The 22,304-nt window shown below is 44.4% G+C and overlaps 1 protein-coding gene across 2 annotated transcripts in view; it reads left to right on the forward strand.

Moving 5' to 3' along the window:
* Positions 1 to 22,304, forward strand: part of ADARB2 (adenosine deaminase RNA specific B2 (inactive)) — a 561,341-nt gene that overhangs the window by 463,396 nt on the left and 75,641 nt on the right. For both annotated transcript variants that reach the window (XM_051832432.3, XM_051832433.3), the window contains one exon: positions 15,947 to 16,061. In XM_051832432.3, coding sequence (XP_051688392.3) covers positions 15,947 to 16,061 — 115 coding nt within the window. The remainder of the gene's footprint in view (positions 1 to 15,946; positions 16,062 to 22,304) is intronic.

A 22,304-nucleotide genomic window follows, 5' to 3' on the forward strand; every position in this document is an offset into this window, starting at 1 on the left:
ACTGGCTTAGAGATGAGGGTAGTTAGTATCTGTTTTGTGAAGCTTTTATCAGCTCCACAATGCACTCCTATGTTGCCTTTGGTGCCCTGCTCCCCAGTTGCTGGAGTTCTATTCCTTCCTGACTATCTATGGTTGGAGAAGGAGTTGTAAAGGCAGTCCCCTGACTTCCCAGGCTGATGCTCAGCTGGGTTGCACTTGGGTCTTACAGCTATCAAACCCTGTCTTGTGGATACATGCCAATCCCACGTAAAAGTGGGGGTGATACACTCATCCATCCTACCAGGGCGCAGATCTCCACCTGGTGTGTGTGTGTGGGGAGCAAGTCTAGAAGCCCTGTGTGTACATACAGGCCTGGGTGTAGGGGCTTCTATTCCCTACCTGATTCTCAGTTTTATTGCAATGGGACTGGCTCTGAGCTTGTGAACTGCGCTTTAAGTGCCACTGTAGGGAATGAATTACATTGGCAGTAGCATGGTCAGTTAACCAAACTGGGATAAAAGCAGACCTTAAGTAAACCATTTAAAATAACAGAAATATTTTTAAAAGATTTATTTATTTATATGAAAGTCAGGGTTACACAGAGAGAGAAGGAGAGGCAGAGAGAGAGGTCTTCCATCCACTGGTTCACTCCCAAATTGGCCGCAACAGCTGGAGCTACACTGATCCAAAGCCAGGAGCCAGGAGCTTCCTCTGGGTTTTCCCAGATAGGTGCAGGTGCCCAAGGACTTGGGCCATCTTCCACCACTTTCCAAGGCCATAGCAGAGAGCTGGATTGGAAGTGGAGCAGCCAGCTCTTGAACTGGCACCCATATGAGATGCCAGCACTGCAGGCAGCAGCTTTACCCACTACACCACAGCGCCAGTCCCAACAGAAATATTTTTTTAAAAGATTACCTTAACATATAGTTCCTCAAAATTGCGGCATCATTGCTTAATGGTATCAAAATGCATCCTTTAAACACTACTGAGAAATCTTTTATTTTACCAGTGATGCAGATAAATCTGAAGCATTTCTATATTTTTCAAAGAAACTTTACATTTGGACAATAACATTAAAACAGACTATATCTGAGTGCTAGATACTGAGCATATAGTGCTAGTTATTACATAAAGCATTTATAGCCCCTCTCTCATTTAACCATTTTCAAATAATATTTATTTATTTACTTACTTGAAAGGCAGAGTTACAGAGAGGGGGAGAGACAGAGAGGGAAAATCTTCCACCCCTGATTCACTCCCCAAATTGCTGCAATGGCTGGAGGAGGGCCAGGCCAAAGCCAGAAGCCTGGAGCTTCTTTTGGGTCTCCCACATGGGTTCAGGGGCTCAAGCACTTGGGGCCACCTTCTGCTGCTTTCCTAAGAGCATTTGCAGGGTGCTGGATCAGAAGTGGAGCAGCTGGGTCTAGAACCAGTGCCCATATAGTATGCTGGCCTTCCAGGAGGTGGCTTTACACCCTATACCACAGCACCAACTCTTCATTTAAGCTTACAGCAATCCAGTGATACAAACATTATTTTTATTTAAGAGTTAAGGCAAATTGAGGTATAAAAAATGTTCAAGATATCATATGAGGGTTAAACATCAAAGGCAGGATTTAAATCTCTACCAGTAGCCTTAAGAGGTTCTGTAGGCTGTATGACTCCTTATCATATAGTAACACCAAAGAAAATCTGTTAGTTACTATTGCTGCATAACAAATAACGTCAACACTCAGTGACTTAAAATAGTGCCATCTTTATTTGTTTCTCACAAACCTGTCATTTGGGCAGGTTCAGCCGAGATGACCCCTATCTGCGTCTCACAGAATTAGATGAGATCTTCAGTTGGGGGCCAGAGGACTTGCATCCACCCCCCCACCCCACCCCAGGAGACTCGCCAGCAGATCCCATGGGCTGCCTATTATCTGGGAGCACAGCCTCGTTGGCTGGGGCTTCAGCTCCTCTCTACGAGGCTTTTCCATGAGTTTCCCAAGAGAACAAGACACCCAGGGTGGCATTTTATCACCCTGCTCAGAAGTCACATGCCACCTCCTGCCTTATTGATGGGGACAGTTACTGAAGAAACATCCCTGGGACCCTGAAGGAGGGGGGATGCTGGCAAGCTATTTTTGGTAATTGCAATCTGCTGAAGTGTAAAGTAACTCCTAGTGCTGGGGTCCAGGGTGTGTTCAGCCAGAATACTCCAAATGAGGAACATGACCATAGAGACCTTGGAGAAGCCATATGCTGTCAGTCTTACACTGTTAACCTGTCAATCACCTTCTGTCGTGTGTTTATATCATCCCCCATCTTCGAGATGATCATTAACCCAAATCCCTGTTGGCTACAGACTGAAGAGCTGGCTCTGGAGTCAGGCCGTCTCCAGTCTCTACCCTATCTATTCCTTCTACACATACTCTCACATCACAAGAGACAGCTTCAGGGGATATAGCATGTTTTCCCTCCTTAAAAAAAAAAAGCACGTTACCCAGAAATGTTTTAAGGTGATGCCACAGGCCTAGGTCTCTGTGTCAAAATGCAGAAGATCAGCCTTCCAGGGGTAATTATTATGATGCCTCCCAGAGATAGGGAACCTCAAGGCTCAGAGATGCTAATAGCACTGAGGCAGTTGCACAGCTGGGAGAAGGTGGTGGTGTAACTCAACTCTAGCTGAGGGCTCTTCCCACCATACTATGGCTATGATAAAGGGCTTTCATTTTTCTTGCTTTCATTCGAATCTGAGGTCTGCCTATAGGTAGTCTGAGACACAAAATAATTGAATAGTCCCATTGTTTAAATTATTTAGTTGGACCCTGATTTTCACCAGAATCTGATTTTGAAATTAACAAGGCTATATCATAATTGTCAGCAGACAGTTCGCATGGCCAAGACATAGAGACTGCCTTTCCAGGAAAGCACAGAGAGATGTTAAGACAGAAGTTGGGGAAGATCATCTTCCATGGTCTCTGGTTGTCTTGGAAGCCGTAGTTTGCTGCCTGATTGGGTGACTTTTCTAGCAACATTTCTCCTGCATTCCCAGTTCTGGAAGACACAGTTCTGCTGTGTTCCACCAAGGAAATGCTTAGTTTCCACATGGACTCTTGACCTCTCATTCCCTCTGCTGCAGGCCTTCTAAGCTCCCTCTCTCCAACCCTCCCCCATAACAGACCACCCAATTCCTGCAAGACAAAGTTCAAAGCACAAAGGGGCAATGGAGAATGCACTGCTATTGGTTCCCAGATTCTATCTTGCCCCACCCATATGCAAATCTAACCTTTTTGATATTTCAGCATTATAAAACCCAAAGATAGGATTTCAACAGGAAAATATTTACCAAAGGCTTTCTCCTTTATAATCTATTGATTTTAATATCCCTACCACTTTGGCTGAATGTCAATTTTACCCTGAGGACTGCTATTGCAAATTTGAACACATTTTATTTATCTATGCCATTCAAAATATTAGTGTTGGAAATGAATAAAATTTGAGTCTTGCACTGTTCCCATTTGAAGTTTATTTTTCTGATCTGAATAACGCTGGTAATTTGCCATGGCAATCAGAGCCAAAGTGTGAGACTCAGGCAACAGAAAGCAGAAGCTATCATAGCATTGCACTTTGTTTTTCCATTAAGTACAGTAATACACAGCTCATTAAATACAGGGCAACTTCCCCCACTTAACCTTTGGAACCAGAAGCACCTGATTATCATTATCATTTAATGAGAAGCCAAATCCTCTCTCCTCAGACTATTTCTGATCCAAATGTCCAGCCCAAGCCAGTTTGTGCATTAATAGCTCCAAACACCAGATATCTACGACCTCTGCTCATCTGGTCTCCGGGCAGGGCTTGAGGCATCATCTGAAGATTCTCAAGAGCCCCTTATTCACCCACTAATCCCGCCCAGCACCACTGAGTCAGCCCTAAGAGGAGCAGGACTTTCCCCCACAGTGTACACTGTCCCCTGGGAGGCTGTGAATGACTGTGGAAGACACATTAACCCCCCTGTGCTATCAAGGGACTCTTCTGCAGGCATTTTTCTAAATGGCTAAATCACCAACGATAATGAGTACAGCTGGATGTCTCTCCTTTTCATATTTAACAAAGAATTTATGCTGCGAATGACTCTTCTGCTGATTATTCAGGCTTTTCGGAGCAGATTTTAGTCTCTCTGCGGAGATCTTTCTGTATCACAAAGTGCTGTCTCACCTGCCCCTTGTCCAGCCTCTCTCCAGCCCTCCTCAATTCCTGTCCCGCCAGAGGTATCTGACAGCAACCCGCACCACGCTAAGGTTGTCTGGAGTGGCCTCACTGCCAGGCCTTCTCACTGTATGTCCCCTCAGTGACTGGGGGTGGACAAGACCACAGAGGGGTCCCTGCAGGCTCCATCTCCCACTCCCATCCACTCAGGCCTGGAGGTGGACCACACCGATGGGCTTAGTTGTTCGTTTCAAAGGATTTACAGTGTGAGACCTTGAAGAAATCCACCTCAGATGAGCAGCAGGATGTGTAAATGGAGACAGACTGCCACAAGGAAGAATTCAGACACAAAACAACCCCATATCTGCCCCAACCACCTTCTTGCTTTAAAACTCTGTTCAACTTACCAAATGTCTCTAAACCGCAGTTTGTGCAGATAAAAAACAGTACCAATAACCCCCTGATCCCCACAGTTGCTGGTGGGATTAAGTGATCTGGGAACAGCCCCCACAGAATTCTCAAGAAAGAATCTGATAAGAGTGACTGAGTGATTGACATGGTGTGGGACGGGGAGTGTGGCCAGACTTAGGATCTAAGATCTGGTGCAGTAAGAGTGCAATGCATTAACCTACCCAGGCCTGTCATTGTCCTCATAGTTCAGCTTACACATAAGAGGATGGACAACAAAACAGAGCAACAAACTACAGACCCCACAGTGACTTGGATGTACCCTCAGCACCAGGCTCTGTTGCAATGTCCTCACCTGCCACACAGCTGCAGACCACGGCTCTGTCACTCTGTTGGTCAGGGTCCCTCACAGGATACCCACCATGCCTCTCTGATACCACTGGAGCTCCACATGAAATGCAGACTGCTTATTTTGCATACTGATGCATTCCTGTCACTGACCCGGATTAATGTTCAGTAAATAGTCATCAAATTAACAGATGAACTCATTGGCCCAGCATCAAGAAGCTACACTCTAACTTGGTGGTCTTTTTGGTTTAAATTCTCATTTCTACTGTATAGATCCTTACTCAGGAAAACTCATTGGCCCGTTGTCTTTATCCCAGAAAGAATTTCCTGTTTCTGGATATCTTCATGCTGTGATTTCCCCCTTGAAGTCCCTGTTCCTCTAGTCTCTGCCGACTTATCATGTCACTCTTTCAAAGCTCAGAGAGATCCCGTCTCCTTCAAGTGGTCTTCCCTGATCTCCTGCTCCCAGTTCCTGCCCAGATGTAGCTTCTCTCTCATGGAAATACCCACACAACTGCACCAATGAGCAACGTGGAGAACTTGTACAGGGTACTTTAAAAGGTTAGCAGAGAATGGAATTAAAAAATAAGTTGATTGGGGCTGGCATTGTGACTCAGTGGGTTAAGCAGCTGCCTGGGACTCCAGCATCCTGTATCGGAGCACTGGTTCAAGTCCAAGCTGTTTCCAATCCAATTCCCTGTTAATGTGCCTGGAAGGCAGCAGAAGATGGCCCAAGTGCTTGGGGTGCTTACCACCCACATAGGAGATGAGGTTGGCATTCTAGGCTCCTTGCTTCAGCCTGGCCCAGCTCTAGCCATTGCAACCATTTAGGGAATGAACTAGCATATGAAAGATCTCTCCCTCTCTGTCATTCTGACTTTCAAATGAATAAAATATCTTTTTTTAAAAAAATTTATTTTCTTATGAACAGTTTTTGGAATCCATGCATCTTTTTTCATAACATGCATTTTCCATGAACCTTTTGAAGACTCTTGTCATGCGTGGACTTCAAAAAATTTTTGCACCAAAATAAATGTATCTTTTAATTCTTTTTTCCATGAAATTTATGAAGTGCCCATTTATCACAGATTGACAACATTGGTTAATTCACTCCACCAATGAATCACTTGGATAATGTGTTTCATGGGCTGCTCACGTAACTGCAGTTAATTCACATGCTTGCTAATAAAAATAGAGATAATTACAGCCCCTTAACCATGAAGCAGTTTGTAAAGATTAACTGAGAAAGACACTAAAAGCACTTAGAAAGTATCTGACAAGTAGTAAGCTTTCAATGACAATAGCTATAATTGCTATGAACTAATGTACCTCCAATAAAAATACTAACCACTTGTCCACAAGAAGGATACAGTATATTGCCAAGACACCATACTAGCTGCACCAAGAGATAGAATAGTTTGTAAGTGGTATAGGAGTGGAGGGGAACAAATGAACACCATGGGCTCTGACATTTAGCAAGCCTTTAGAAAGGAGCTAGCATTTAAAGCGAAAGAAATGTAGATTCATTTGTCTACCTTCTATATTGCAAGCTCAAGTAGACAGAAATAGTAGTCTTTCACAAGCACCATAGTAGCTACTGCAGGGCCTCAGGCACAGGCACTGAATCAAAGGCTATTAAAAGAAGGTGTAGATTGCTCAGACTACATTATGAGGTATCTCGGTCCCCAACGTCATGGGGAAATGTCTAGCATTAACCTCAAAAGTGATAAAAAGAGATAATACAATATAACTTGGCCTATGTGCTCCAAAACTCACTCTAGTTAAGTGGCTTCATGTTCAATTTGGGGGCATTTATCCATCATTGTAGCTGAATGAGCTCCTTGCCATCTCAGGAACACACTCTGGAATTTGAATTGATAAAATTCATCAGACACAAGCTTGTTTTGAGCACTTTAGCTGCTTCCACTGTAAACCAAGTGCCAGGTGTGAAAGAAAATCAAGTTATTTGCAAGGTCTGATTAGTTGGGTTTGCAGTAACCAAAGATGTCTGTGTATATTAAATCCCAAGTGATTAAAACATTACAAATTTCTAGTGTCAAATTAGACAAGCATGTCTCCCTATATGAATTCCAAGTTTCTGTCTAGCTTCTAACACCCCATGTAATCAACGACAATGTCTTTTACATACACAAATTCAACTATGAAAAACTGCATACAGTTGCAATCATGTATGTGATTTAATTAAAAACCAATCACAGCCATTTTAAAATAGCCGTTGTGCCATAGATGCAGTGCTGTGGAAAGTGGAGACAAGGGAAAGGACTTTCTTGGGCAAATGAGCAGGAAAGCTCAAAAACTTGGTTTTTCTGGACTTTTTCTCCAAGACTTCTGCAAGGCTATAACAAGATGACTGAATCCCTCCTATGTCATACCAACTGTTTTTTCTTCTGATGAAAATGGTCATTCACAATTTCTCTTCCTTCAACTTTTAAAACAGCAAAAGTAAGGATCATAGATCAATAAATAAACGTTCCATAAAAGTCTCCCTCAAAAAACATCTCTAGAGTAATGTGTGTTTACAGGAAAATGTATATGTGTGGCCAAGGACAAAAGTATTTTTAAGCCTCTGAGTGACATTTAGAAGCCAAGGTGAACCAAGATAAGGAAAGAAAAAAAAATCTGTAATGATTATGACCCTGGCACAACCCATTCTAATCCCATTTCTCAGAGCTGGACAGTGAGAAGTGCATAGGTCAGTGAGACCATGAGTGAGGTGCGCTCCTCCTACTGTTGCAGACCCTAACAAGGAAGAGAAATTGTGAATGAATGACATCAGAGCCATATGCAAGACTCGTTAAAGCAGTTGTAGAAAGTAATACTGGTTAAATATCAAAGAGATGAAGTGTTTTAAAGAGACAGAGAGAGAGAGAGAGAGAGAGAGAGAGAGATCTTCCAGCTGCTGGTTCAAATGAATGCAACATCCCTGGCTGCGCCAGGCCAAAACCAGAAGTCAGAAATTCCATCTGGGTCTCCCACATTGGTAACTGGGAACCCAAGATCTTGGACCATCATCCACTGTCTATCAGGACATGCATTAGCAGGAAGCTGGATTGAGAGTAGAGATGGGAGGCTGGCGCTGTGGCGCAGCAGGTTAACACTCTGGCCTGAAGTGCCTGCATCCCACATGGGCACCAGTTCGAGACCCGGCTGCTCCACTTCCGATCCAGCTCTCTGTTATGACCTGGGAAAGCAGTACAAAACTGGCCAAGTCCTTGGGCCCCTGCACCTGTTGGGAGACCTAGAAGAAGCACCTGGCTCCTGGCTTCAGATCGGCACAGCTCTGGCCATTGCAGCCAATTGGGGAGTGAACCATCAGATGGAAGATCTCTCTCTGCCTCTCCTCTCTCTCTGTGTAACTCTGACTTTCAAATAAATAAATAAATCTAGAAAGAAAGAAAGAAAGAAAGGAAGGAAGGAAGGAAGGAAGGAAGGAAGGAAGGAAGGAAGGAAGGAAGGAGAGAGAGGTGGGACTCAATCCCAGGCGCTCCAATATAGGATGAAAACCTCCTAAGCAGTAGCTTAACCCACTGCATCATAATACCCTCCCCACAGAAATAAATCTTTTTTTATATTTTTAGATTTTATTTATTTATTTCAGAGGTAAAGTTACAGAGAAAGAGAGAGAGACAGAGAGAAAGGTCTCCCATCTGCTGGTTCACTCCTATATGGCCACAATGGCCAGAGCTGGGCAGATCCCAAGTTTGCAGCCAGGAGCTTCTTTCAGGTCTCCCACATGGGAGCAGAGACCCAAGCATGTGGGCCATCTTCTACTGATTTCCCAAGCCATTAGCAGAGAGCTGGATGGGAAGAGGAGCAGCTGGGACAGGAACCAGTGCCCATATGGGATGCTGGTGCTGCAGGATGAGGCTTAGCCTACTATGCCACAGCGCCAGCCCCAAGATAAATCTTCAACAGCTAATGAAAAATCTGTTTTAATTAATTCACTAACCAAGCGAAGAAAAGTTTTTATTAAATCTTTACTTTTTCTATGTTTACCTTTACACAATGTTACTTGAGAAAGATGCTTAACACAAATGTCAAGGACTTTTCAAAGAAGGGAGAGGACAAGAAAGGATGGGAATGGAAAGGGGGGGGGGAGGAAGAGGAAATATGGCTGAAGGAAAGGATGATGGGACAAGAGATGTTAAAATTTCAGAAGGTCCTCAAGGAGCCTGCTTGGGTTTAGAGGTGCAAGGAGGCAGCACCAAGTCCTCCCCTGAGGCTGTTGCCTGCAATGGGGGTATCTGCAGGGCAATATGCCGAGGTACTCAGTTGAAAGTCTCTGTGCACCTCTCAGGGCTACTCTGAGCCACAGCTGAGCCCTTGGTGAGCAAGTTTTCACTCTGTCTTTCACATACAGGTCCCAGATCTCACTTTTCCACTGGTCCAATGTCAAATGGCACCAAGAAGATAAACATATGGGACTTCATCTGTGTTTCCCACTGCATGATTGAATCTACAAACCAACAACACATGGAAATTAAACACGCCATGGGGGAAGCCTCCATACTCACCATTCTTGTATTTAAAAGGTTTATAGATGGCCAGCAGAACAATGCAGAGAAGGTGATCCCAGAGGCCTGAAGACCCCCCACCACCACATGGTCACTCAGAGATCCATACACCCAAGCTTGAAGAGTTCCTAGACAGGCACGAGGTTGGGGTAGCTACGGTCTTCATCCGGACTCACCGTGCATGTCAGATAATGCATGTAGATCAGCTCTTCATGGTTCCCCACTGTGGGGCCAGCTCAGCTGTCCATCAGCTCATTTGGCTCATCATGGCCCCATCACACAGGTCGTGTGAGCTGAATGTCAACTCACTGGAATCCCAATGCATATGTTAAATCAGCTGAGTCTAGCTCACCATGGACCTGCCCTAAGTGTCAGAGCAGCCCAAGACTAGCTTGTCCTGGATCCATCTTATGTACACTGTCAGTTATGAGTTAGAGTCCAAAGTCATTTGTTATTCATAATAAGTTACAAGACTTTGTGCACTATTTGCTTTCTTTCATTTGATTTCCAGGTTTCATTTGCCTTTTTTATAATGGATTCCTCTTTTTCTCTATTACCCAGAGTAAATTCTGCTGTTGATGTAATCTTCAACTCCCCCTTCTCCAAAATCAGTGGCTTAATATGAACAAAACCACACAGTGCACGAGGAGCAGGTAACTGATGAACTCTGGTGTCCTCCCTCTAGAATCTCCGGTCTGCAGATCTTTGCCTGCAGCTACCTAGGGCAGGAAGAGAGCAATGAGGGGCTGAGCGACAGAGGAAGACAGGGCAAAAGGGAAATTGCTAGAGACATGAACATGTAGGGATCCACTCTTAAAAAAAGTACACACCATCCCCCAGTTCTCCGACACTCAGAGGATAGACCTGGTTGCTTGACTCCACCAAGACTCCAGGGAACAAAGAAGTGTCTCATATGTCAAGGAAGAATTTTGCCTCAGAATTGTACCATGAGTCTCCTTATACCTGATTTGGATTATATTTCATGGCGACCTTGAACTTGGAACTTTACAGTTAATGCTGGAATTATTTAAGACTTTGGGGGCTGCTGGAATAAAATGAATGCATTTTGTCATGTAAGAGCACAGATAGGGGCCAGTGTTGTAGTACAGCTGATTAAGCCACTGTTTAAGATGCTGGCGTCCCATATGGGCACTGGTTCATGTCCCAGCTGCTCTATTTCTAATCCAGTACTCTGCTAATGTGCCTGGGAAAAGCAACAAAGATGGACCAAGTACTTGGAACCCTGCATCCATGTGGGAGACCCAAATGTCTGTCTGTCTGTCTGTCTCTGTCTCTCTCTCTCTCTCTTCCCCCTTCTCTCTTTCTCTTTCCTCTGTAACTGTCTTTCAAGTAAATAAATAAATCTTTTTAAAAAAGAGAGAAAGAAACACAGGAGCTGGCCACCACTTAAGACACCAGCATCCTATGCAGGCACTAGTTCATGTCCTGTCTGCTCCACTTCCAATCCAACTCGTTGGCCTAGGAAAGAAGCAATGACCCAAGTCGCTGGGCCCCAGCCACCTATACAGGAGACCTGGAAGAAGCTGCTGGCTTCGACCTGGCCCAGCCCTGGCCATTGTGGCCACCTGAGGAGTGAATCAGTGGATGGAAGATATCTCTCCCCCAAACCATGTGTGTGTGTGTGTGTGTGCGTGCGTGTGTGTCTGTGTCTGTGTCCCTCTCTCTCTTTTCAAATAAATAAATCTTTAAATATATATAAATATATATATATGTTAATCCTACATGGGTGTTACCACATTTCTAAGAATCTAAGCACAGAAGTTGGAGAGGACTTCCAAATCATGAAAACAAGAAACATTTCTGGTTGAAGACAATGTTTGAAAGATCAGAGACAGGGAGGGGCATGCTAGGTTGAGAAACAGCTTTCGGAGCCTGGGGTGTGAGGATGTGTTGGGAGAGTGAAGTTTCCTCACTCTGGCAGGAGCAGAAACCGCTAACCTCAAGGTGGTCCTCCTGGGACCAAAGATGTAGCAGCAGGCACTGTGGCCTTGGACCTGGCAGCGGAGTCTTTGGCCTCCTGGAGGTAATAAGGTTGGGGGGGGGGGGTCCCTCCTGGCTAGCAATTTCCCCATGTTGTTGTCTGACTCAGTTTGATGTCATCTCTGCAAGCCAGAATCCTTGTTGCTCCTGAAGAAGACAGAACAGCACAATCCACCTGCAGTCCCATTGGCCTGTGCCTGCCTTGCCGAGTGAAGTGAGCTGAAGAATCCTTCATCTGTGAAAATGCCAAAATCCAAACCCAAATATGATTGGTTCTGCTTCAGCATTTCATCAAATGACTCCATTAGGGGATGGCTCTGGCTCAGGACTAATTAGGTCATAATGGGTGCAGAGCGTCCTGGGATGCAAGCCTAGAGGGTGTCATGGGAGCTCTGAGGGGCCTAACATGACCCCAAGGCCTCCATGCACAGGCTGGCCCTCTTCTGGATGACAGTGCACACGGAGTCACATTCTGTTATACCAGGGCTGCTTCCATCTGCACCCAGAGGGGGTGGAGCCCGTGACAGTTCTGCAGAGAATCCTGCTTTTCCTCAAAGCCATCTGCTCACCAGTGCGATGCGAAGGGCCCGGGTTGAATCTGATGGGTTTAATTCCTGTCTCTGACCCCTCCTGGCTATGTTGCTTTGATAGTTAAAAAGGAGAGCCTGAGTACCTTCCCCATTAGGATGCAATGGGATAGTGTAGACACAGAGCAAGCCTCTGCTTTTACTGTCTGCACACTTCCCCAGCTCTGGGAAGCAGAGCAGCCTTTAGCATTCCAAATGGAAGTTGGTTTTTTGTGTATTTTGTGTTAGTACTCAGTGGTTTGGGGAGATCATGCTTGGAAGGCCTACGGAACCTGATCAGATAGACAACAAAGAAATGGTGCAATGCCTCTTCTGTCTGGCATCTCTCTTCATTCTTAGACATTTGAAAATATCTTTGGAAAAAGAAGGGATGGGGTGGGACATTTAGCCCAAAGGTTAAGCCGTCCACATCCCATCTAGGAGTCTGCTACTTGGGACAAGTAGCACCTTGTAATTAAGTGCAGGATGTTTCTAGAAGTAAAATATCTGATCAGTTTTCTATTCATTTATCAACGTGCTGTGGAACTAGCCCGAGAGAAGAGGGCAAAATTCATTTTCTTTTACCTGAGTCACGGAAGCTTACTAGGGAAATGCAGTAAAATCTACTCTTCCTTCAAGGTTCCTCTCAGCGTCAGCTTCAGGCCCAGTCTTTCCAGGCCTCACTGATCATACAGAGCCCCTCAGCCCTCAGGACCCAAGCCTGTGGAGACAGCAGGGACAGGCGCCCACCCTCACTCAGGACCTCTGCTTCCCAGACCCACTCAGGACCACAAACCCCAGAGCCTTGTAGAGGTCAGGACTCATCTGTGTCTGGGTCCCAGGTTAGGACTGTCCATGCTCTGTGCCCCCAGGAACACCCCTCCTTGGGAAGACGCCAAGTGGCACTGGCAGGGTGGGGCTAGCAGTCCTACACTCAGCACATGGCCAAACCCTGAGGGGATGCCTGAGGCCTCATGGGGCTGTCACTCTGCGAGTCTCATGCCTTCTGTGCTACTAGACAGGGGAGTGCAACAGGCCACACTGCCCTTAGGTCCCCGGCCGGCCCTGGATCAGAGCTTGGCTCCAAGCTCTTGAAGAGGCAGAGGTGGCATCAGATAACCTCAGGCATCTTAGTTTGAAGGTCTCATATGAATGATTGTCAGTCCTTGTCATCAGCATCCTTCTCAATGGTGGAGGAGGCCAAGAAAGTCAAGGAGGCTCCTATCTACTGCCTGCCTCTGTGGGCATTCATCCACGACCCAGGAAGACAGACCAGCATGCCCTCTTCTCACTCAAATGCAGTGTTGGGCTCCATCAGCACTGATAGGAATTAACCAAACTCACAGCTCTGCAGGGAAACAGACACTCTCTCTTACAGCACGAGGTGGAAGAACAAACAGCAGGATGTGGTGGCCCCCAAAGGCACAAGTGATACTGAGACGATGACCACATTAGGGAAAGGGGTCTTTAGAGACGTAACCAGGTAAAGGATTTTGAGATGTGCCCCTCCCTGGTTATGCAGGTGGGCCCTCAACCCAGTGATAAGCATCCTTAAAACAGATAGAAAAGCAGAAAACGCACGTACAGGAGAGCGAAGGAAGGCAGAGATTAGAGTAATGCAGCCACAATCCCAGAAACACTCGGAGCCTCCAGAAGCCAGAAGAGGCAGGAAGGATCGTCAGGACCAAAGAGCAGGGCCCTGCCGACAGCCCCATCTCAGCCGTCTGGCCGCCAGCACTGCTGTTTTAAGGACCCAGTTATGGTTATTTTCCCTGCAGTTCCAGGAAACAGTCCAGCTGTCTGGGGACATGGACAGCCTCAAGAATTCATCTTTAAGATTTTATGATGGCCGGCACTGCGGCTCACTAGACTAATCCTCTGCCTGTAGCACCAGCACCCCGGGTTCTAGTCCCAGCCGGCGTGCCAAATTCTTTCCCGGTTGCTCCTCTTCCAGTCCAGCTCTCTGCTGTGGCCCGGGAGTGCAGTGGAGGATGGCCCAAGTGCTTGGGCCCTGCACCTGCATGGGAGACCAGGAGGAAGCTCCTGGCTCCTGGCTTTGGATCGGTGCAGCACACCAGCTGTAGCAACCATCTGAGGGGTGAACCAATGGAAAAGGAAGACCTTTCTCTCTGTCTCTCTTTTACTGTCTAACTCTGCCTGTAAAAAAAAAAAAAAAAAAAAAAAAAAAAAAAAAAAAAAAAAAAAGATTTTATGACACCGTGGCCCCTTGGGAGTGACAGTGGTGCGGCAAGCAGCCTGGTTTTGGTGTTAGGCCAGGCAGACCCCTGTCCCCTCACCAAGGACACAAGCAATCTCTAAAATAAATGGGGCCCATCATCTGCCCTCCTCGTCCATCATTACACACACACACACACACAGGAAGTCCAAAGCAGCATCCCTCCTTTATGAGGTCTCTCTATTTACAGTGCAGTCTTTAAAATGACAAGTACTCTCCTTAATGACTACAAATCTAAGAGGCAGTCCTGGGCCCTCTCTGCTCCCCATCCTTCCCAGCAATTGGAAGGAATAAAGGCGTTGGGTTGTTTTTGTAGCAGGATTTGTTGTTGCTGTTGTTTCCAGGATGCAGGCTGGCTTTCACATGAACCTGGCTTCTTGCCTACAAATGGAATGTTTTAAACTCTCTATGTGTCATTCTTATCTTTATTTATCAGACACTGTCTGTAGCAGCAGCAGCGCCTGCACAATATCAAAACGTGCCTGCTACAATCGTGAAAATCCAGTCCATCAAAAAAAATGAACTTGTTTGCCCACCTTATGGATAAATTAGTGGTTTTTATTTTGCTACTTAAAGATTTGCTCAGTGCCTGCAGTGACTGGGGGAAAACGGTAATAATAATAATGATATGAATAACAGTTACAAGCATCGTTTCCAGGCAGTTACCAAGTGTGAGGCACAGTGCTAAGCATATAAGATGCACAAGTGCCTTTTATGCTCAAAAAAATACCATCAGATGGAAATGAAAAGGAGCACCTTACAAATTAGGAAAATTGGGCTCTGAGCATTCGAATGACCTGCTGAAGCTCACAAGTAGCAGACCTGGGTCGCCAGTTAGGTTTCCTCTCCCAGGGCTTGTAGCCACAGCACCCAACTGCCTTGCAACTGTGCATGTACTGTAGCACAGTTCTGTAGTTCTGTAGCACAGCTCAATGGGGATAATACTAACTCGTCAGGGAGGGGTGGTATGGTATGCGTGTGTATCTCTGGGTGCATGCACGCATGCACACATTCATGTTTACATTCTGTGTCTGTGGTTCACATGTGTGTGCATGCAAACATGTTTGCAGTTGCATATATGTGTGCATGCACATTCTTGTGTGCATGGGTGCACTACGTGCCTTATGTATTGGACTGTGCACATGTGTACATATGTGGGGAAGTACATGCGCAGAAAAGCAAGAGAAGAGGTTATGGAGTGAGCTGCGGTTGCAGTACAGCCTGAGATGTGCCAGGACAAATTGATTCTGTGAGACTGAGAAGAGAGTGATAACCAGTTGTCCAGTGTGTACAGATTCCCTCTACCTCCTCTCAGGACTCTTGCAGACAAGTTCTCCTAGGAGGATTCTTCCAAACTCACTGCTCAGAGAGGCAGAAAGTGAACACCATTTTCCCACAGAAGTCTCCTGCTCATGGGTCAGGACTTTTGTGGTGGACAACACTAAGGGCTAATTCCTCACCATCGATTCAGTATAGTACTAAAGTCTTTCCTGAAGCCTTAGGGCAGAGTGTGCCGACACAGCCCATGCATGTGGTGGCATGGGGTGCTCTGCGACAGGCACCTCCAGATACCTCCGTGGGGATGTAGCAGACAAGGAAGGGAGGACACAAGAGCCAGCTGTCCCCTCACTGCTTCTGCTCAGCCCATCAACAAGGCCTGTGCTTGTGTCTTTCAGGAATTCGCTGACTCCGTGTCCCAGTTGGTGACACAGAAATTCCGCGAGCTGACAGTCGGCCTGACATCAGTGCACGGCCGCCACAAAGCACTGGCAGGAATCGTCATGACCAAAGGTAACTGCCTCTGCCGTCTCCCGTGGGAACTGTTAACCCCAAAGAAAAGAATGTTAGTGTTTACCTGATCCTAAGGTGGGGGGTGAGGAGTTCCTAAGGATTCTCTCTTCCACACAAAGGTGTGACAAAAAGATGAAATAGAATACACAGAGAGCAGTGGCCCAGGTGTTACTGGGAGAAACCAATCGTAACTGGAGGTATAATCAGAGCTGCCAAAACCCATCTCTGCAGAAAGCTGGAAAGATCCAGGCTGGTGTCTCCCCAAACTCATTCCCAGAAAGAATCTAACACACCGCCATGTCTAAAATCTGGAATCCAAAGTTAGATGGGTCACTGGGTATGAACCATTTAAGCTGATGGGCAAGAAAACATCCTCTTTCCCTGTCACCCCACAATGCACCAAAGACTGGGGTTCTAATGCTGTCAGTCCTACTGAATAACTGTGACCCCAATGGGAGTTGACCCCAAACAGGCAGATGGAGCCAATTCGGATGAGGAAAGTCTGGTGTGGAGATGACCTTCCAAGGCTTGTTGGTTCTCAAAAGTCTCTGATTCCCATGGGCAAATAGCACCTGAAGACCTTTCTCAGTGTGGGATCCATACACTCACTGGCACAGATGACCCCTCAGAGGGAGGGAAGGGAGAGGACACAGAGGGTACACCCAGGGGACACAGCATATATCTGATGTCCAAAAACATTTATGTTAAAAAAAAAAACTGAAAAAACACATGGCTGGCATATTTTTACCAATAAAGACCTCTTCAATGTTGTCTAATGCAAGAACATTAGAGCAGGTGCAAAATTCTTAGGACCCTGTCCTGGATGTGTTACAAAGATATGCAACTTAACCTTTCCTGTTTGAGCATTTTAGTAAAATGGAAATAAAAGTGCTTCCTCACAATGTCATTTGGCAAGCAAGACAAAGTATATGAAATGCTTTGAAAGGTAAAATTGCTTTATAAATACAGTATAATGTTCCAAGCCAAAACAATTGAGTTTGTCAATTGTATCATCGTATGTGGTGGCACGCATGCCGCCTAAGCCACTAACATTTGCCCTTCATTTATACGCTTGATGACATTTGCTTCTGTGTAGAAGAGAAAAGATTCTAAATTGAGGGCTGAGTTCACCTCCACCAAGATCATCACTGCTGAATGTGACTATGTTTTTAATCCAGCCAGCCAGCAGTCACTAATAGGATGCCTCTGTAATGACACAAAAAATGACACAGCCCCCTCTCCCCTGACTTTGGGTGCAACAGGATCATTGAGGGAGCAGTGAGAAGTGATAGAGGCTGACACAATGGATCTAGCATCAACCTGCTTAGATTTGAATCACAATCCACCTGCAAATAGCTCTGGGACTCCCAGGCCAGTCACTTAGCACCTCTGGGACTCAATTTTCTCACCCTGAAAATGGAGACCAGGGCCTGGCATCGAGGTCCAGGTGTTAAAGCTGCAGCCTGGGATGCCAGCATCTCATGCGGGTGCTGTTTCCTATCCCTGCTGCTCTACTTCCGGCCCAGATCCCTGCTGGTGGCCTGGGCAGGAGGCTCGGAGGTGGGGGTAAGATGGTCCAAGTGCCTGAGCTCCTGCCACCCACATGGGAGACCTGAAGGAAGCTCCTGGCTCCTGGGTTCAGCTTGTCCCAACCCTGACGGTCGCAGCCCTTTGGGGAGTAAACCAGCGGATAGAAGATTCTCTCTCTCTCTCTCTCTCTCTTTCTCTCTCTCTTCCCCCTCCCTCCCTCTCTTTCTATAACTCTGATGTTCAAATAAATAAATAAATTTTTAAAAAAGAATATACTAGGAATACATCTCAAAAGGGTTATTTACAAAGTTAACTGTGTTAACGTGTATAAAGCACTTAGACATGTATCTAGCCCATAATAGGTAGCACTTATGTTACACTTATTAGTAGTACTAACGCTCTTTTATTTGCAAATTATTTACCAAGTTCCTACCATACTAAGTTCTGAGGAAACAGCAGAGAATCAAACAGTCCAAGTGCCTACCCCCATGAATTTTATATTCTAGAGGGGAATGGGTCATAAAGAATTCTTTTTTACTCCACTATAGAAAGAACTACAAAAGAGTGATGTACACAGATCTGGAGGACCACATGAACAGACCATGAGAAGTCTAAGATTTTAGAGTACTGTATAAATGCCTGCCACAGATTCCCTGGTAGCTCAGCTTACATAATTAGCTTGATCTGCAGTAAGAGGGAAGAAGGGAGGAGGGAAGAAAAACCCAAGACATGTTCCTCTTTATTGTGCAGTAAAGCTTCCAACCCCAAAAGTATACATCAGTGTGACTTGGTGAGTAATTATTCAACATTTCTTAGCCCTGGAGGTGTGACTGTCTGATATCTTTCCACGTTTTCAGAAAACTCAACATTGAAAGCTACTCTCAGACTTCAGTTGAAACAGTTGGAAAAATGATACTTCTAAGTTGCCCCTGAACACACTGTTTTCTTGCAGGCAATTTGTTTATGTGAGCTAAATTTATTATATGAAAGTGAGACATCACCAGGTAAAGCATCACTAATTAGTGATTTATGAACATTGAAGAATAAGTTGCTGAGATACACATTCCTATTATAAAAAGAAATTTATTAAATGTGTTGATTTTTAAAATATTAGAAATAAATGTGAAATTACTAATAGAGATAGTTCTAAATATTCATATACTTAAAATTGATGAGCCATTTAATCTTAATTCTGCTTCAATTATTCAAGCAAATGCCTAACAGACTCTAAGAGGAGTGGTATGTCTTATTCCCTTCCTCCTGCCCTTCTTCTCTTCCTTCTTCTCTTTGCAGACCAAGATGGTAATTTTTTTCCAATGTGACATCATTCTAATATTTGCAAGTACTATGAGTCTCTAAACGATAAGATGTATAATATAAGAGTACAGGATTCCACCAAGTTCAAAGGTCTATGGAGTTGCAGAACATAATAGCAACTGAAATAATACTCAACCCAAACTACAGCCATCAGGAAACAGTTACATATACTCTGACTCGACTTAGGTCTTAAGTCAAAGGGGCTTGTTCAACATCACAAATTCTACCCTTTTGTAATAAGTCTGACAACCATAAGCAAGGGTCACATGCATAATCAATATCACCGCAGAGTTCAGCAGCATCCTTGTCAATAATCCTCTTTCCTATGTTGCAAACTCAAAAGGGCATAAGATGGTAATTTAAACTGAGTTATCCTGGAATCTACAGCAGAAAAGCATGTGTCACTCCAAATTTTTAAATTTGCCAATATTTTGCATTACAAAATACTAAATTTTATTAAAATTTTCCAAGTTTTTAAATTTACCAATATTTTTCTTTACAAAGTTATAAAATTAAAGTTATTTTGAAGTAAAAAAATTCAATTTGTCTCCTCCATTTGTAGGTTAGGTATCAACTCTCTAATACCAATTAGCTCAAGCAAATTTGTTTCCATTTGTTAGCGAGAATAAGACATATGATTGCAAAAATATATACCTATGAACCAAATAGTTTTTACTATTATCAAATTAGTGCCACCATATGCTAAAAATTCAAAATGGAGGGAACTTATTAATGAAAGCCAATATGTTCTCATTCCACTCCTCACTTCCCTTCCTTCTTAGAAGTAACCATTTCTAACCATTTTTTAGAATTTTGTTCTTGTGACTCTAACACTATATTTGTTCTGTGCTTCCAGATTTTCAATTCTAGATTATGTATATTGACTCACACTGTTATAATGTTAAGCTTTTTGGTTTCCCATTTTTATATTTATGTTTGTAAGTTTAGACAGTATACTTAAACTTTCATTTCTGAGCCTATCAAATGTATATGCTGCAGCTTCAATTCTTGTTCTGTAAATTGCCCCTCAGCCTTTTCTTTCTTTAAGATTTATTTATTTTACTTGAAAGTCAGAGTTACACAGAGAGAGAAGGAGAGGCAGAGAGAGAGAGAGGTCTTCCATCCACTAGTTCACTCCTCAATTTGCCGCAACAGCTGGAGCTACACCAATTCGAAGCCAGGAGCCAGGAGCTTCTTCCAGGTCTCCCACACTGGTGCAGAGGCCCAAGGGCTTGGGCCATCTTCTACTGCTTCCCCAGGCCATAGCAGAGAGCTGGATAGGAAGTGAAGCAGCTGGAATTCCAACCAGCGCCCATATGGGATGCCAGCATAGCAGGCAGCGGCTTTACCTGCTACACCAGAGCGCCGGCCCTCTTCAGCCTTTTTCTTAGAGCCTACTTCTCTCCAGTATAAATTTATTTTCATATGATCATAAATGATAGCACTTCTAGTCTATAATTAAGTCTTGTATATTTTGTTTGGTTTGAATGATTGTAAGAATCGAAAGCTACTTACTAGCATCCACAGGAACAGGATGTTGTAAATACCAACATCACAGAGCCAAGCAGTGAGTGAGAATCACATGGAATTCTTCATCAACACAATTCTTCCCTGAAAGTGAATATCCTTTGTGTCAGATCATATGGATTCATGCTGTTTCCATCACTAGCTCATAATCAAGGCATGATTCATATTTATAGCTGAACTTTCTTATAGCTCTTGAAATATCATGTAATTTTTTCTGAAATACCTAATTTTCATTTTTCTTACTGAAAAAGAAATAAAGGGAGTATGTCCTTAGCACAGTTTCTAAGTCATGTGGCCTAAAAGCTACAGTATCTGTGCACAGAATGGAACCAGTTCCTTCCCAGAGAACTCTCTCTGGAAACTCTGCCCACAGAACAGACAAGGACCTATCACTGTGCAGCCTGGCCAAGTTCTGCTCTTCCCATTTAAATCCACTGGTTCCAGGATCAACAGCCATTTTCTTGTTTTTTTTTTTTTTCTCTTTGTGATGAGTTGCACCTTCAAGAAACATCCTTTTAAAATGTGTGTAGCAGGGGACAGCGCTGTGGCATAGTGGGTAAAGCTGCCACCTACAGTGCAGGTTCAAGTCCCGGGCACTCCACTTCTGATCCAGCTCTCTGCTATGGCCTGGGAAAGCAGTGGAAAATGGCCTAAGTCCTTGGACCCCTGTACCCATGTGGAAGACCCAAAGGAGGCTCTTGGTTCCTGGCTTTGGATTATTGCAGCTCCAGCCGTTGCAGCCATCTTGGGAGTGAACCAGCGGATGGAAGACCTCTCTCTCTCTCTCTGCCTCTGCCTTTCAAATAAATAACTCTGCTGTTCAAATAAATAAATAAATCTTCTTTAAAAAATGTGCATGGGAAATCAACTTTGTGAATATCCATGTATCTCAAAATACATTGATCTGATTCTCATTCTACCTTAATATTCTTGCTAGGTGAGACTTGTTCCTTTTTGAGGTCCTTTCATTTCAGGAAGGTTCAGAAAGAAAGAAGCAAATGCAATCGTTCACTGCATTGTCTTGAACCAGAAACATGGATAGCATTATTGAGCAAGTTGTCAAAGTATGGTTTTAATAAGAAAGCCTAGTGTTTCTACGGGAAGGCAATTCATAAAGCAGCTGTTGATAATGACGGCTTTCGTTTGACATGCAAACATATAATTGTGATAGCATTTGCACATAAACTAATCAAGTTGTTTGCCACAACCCTGAGAGGTAAGAAAGGCAGTGAATTATTTTTTTCATCACTTTGAAGAACTGCAGGCACTAAGACCAAGATGCTAAATGACTTTCCTAAAGTCTTGAGTGCAGGAGGAAGGACAGAGCTAAAATGCTAAATCCTTGAGTCCTTCTCCTGGGTGGCTCCAGATTTCCGTTAGAGGCAGTGTCAAGGCCAGACGGTGAAGATGCATGGTCTCTTCTGTGAAGTTATTTATCTGAGTTGATTAAACAAAGAGCCAGAAAAACAAGATTTCTTTGGTGTGTATTTTCAGAATTTCCTTTGCTAGTCTGGCCTGCAAAACATATTCAGACACTAAGGCTTTTACAAATGTTCTTCCCCATTTAGACTAACATCGTGCAGTCCCAATCACTCCACAAATTGCAGAGACTTCTCACTGCCTTCAGAAAATGCACATTTCCTGAAAACATCCTGGTAAAGTCGGACTTCATGGAAATAATTCAGTACAGAATGTTAGCCTCCTAACCCCTCCCCCTCCACTGCAGGGAAAGTAGCCAGGCTCGTCTTATTGTGAAAAATATGAAAGTACCAATTAATTCAAAAACGGAACACCAGTACATTTGTTCGGGTTTTGAAATGTAGAATCGATTTTGTTGCATGCATTGCTCTGAACCTTAAGAGAGCACGT

Source organism: Oryctolagus cuniculus, chromosome 13 (genome assembly GCF_051225735.1).
Source record: "Oryctolagus cuniculus isolate XC-2025 breed Fujian yellow rabbit chromosome 13, ASM5122573v1, whole genome shotgun sequence".
NCBI classification, from domain to species: Eukaryota; Metazoa; Chordata; class Mammalia; order Lagomorpha; family Leporidae; genus Oryctolagus; species Oryctolagus cuniculus.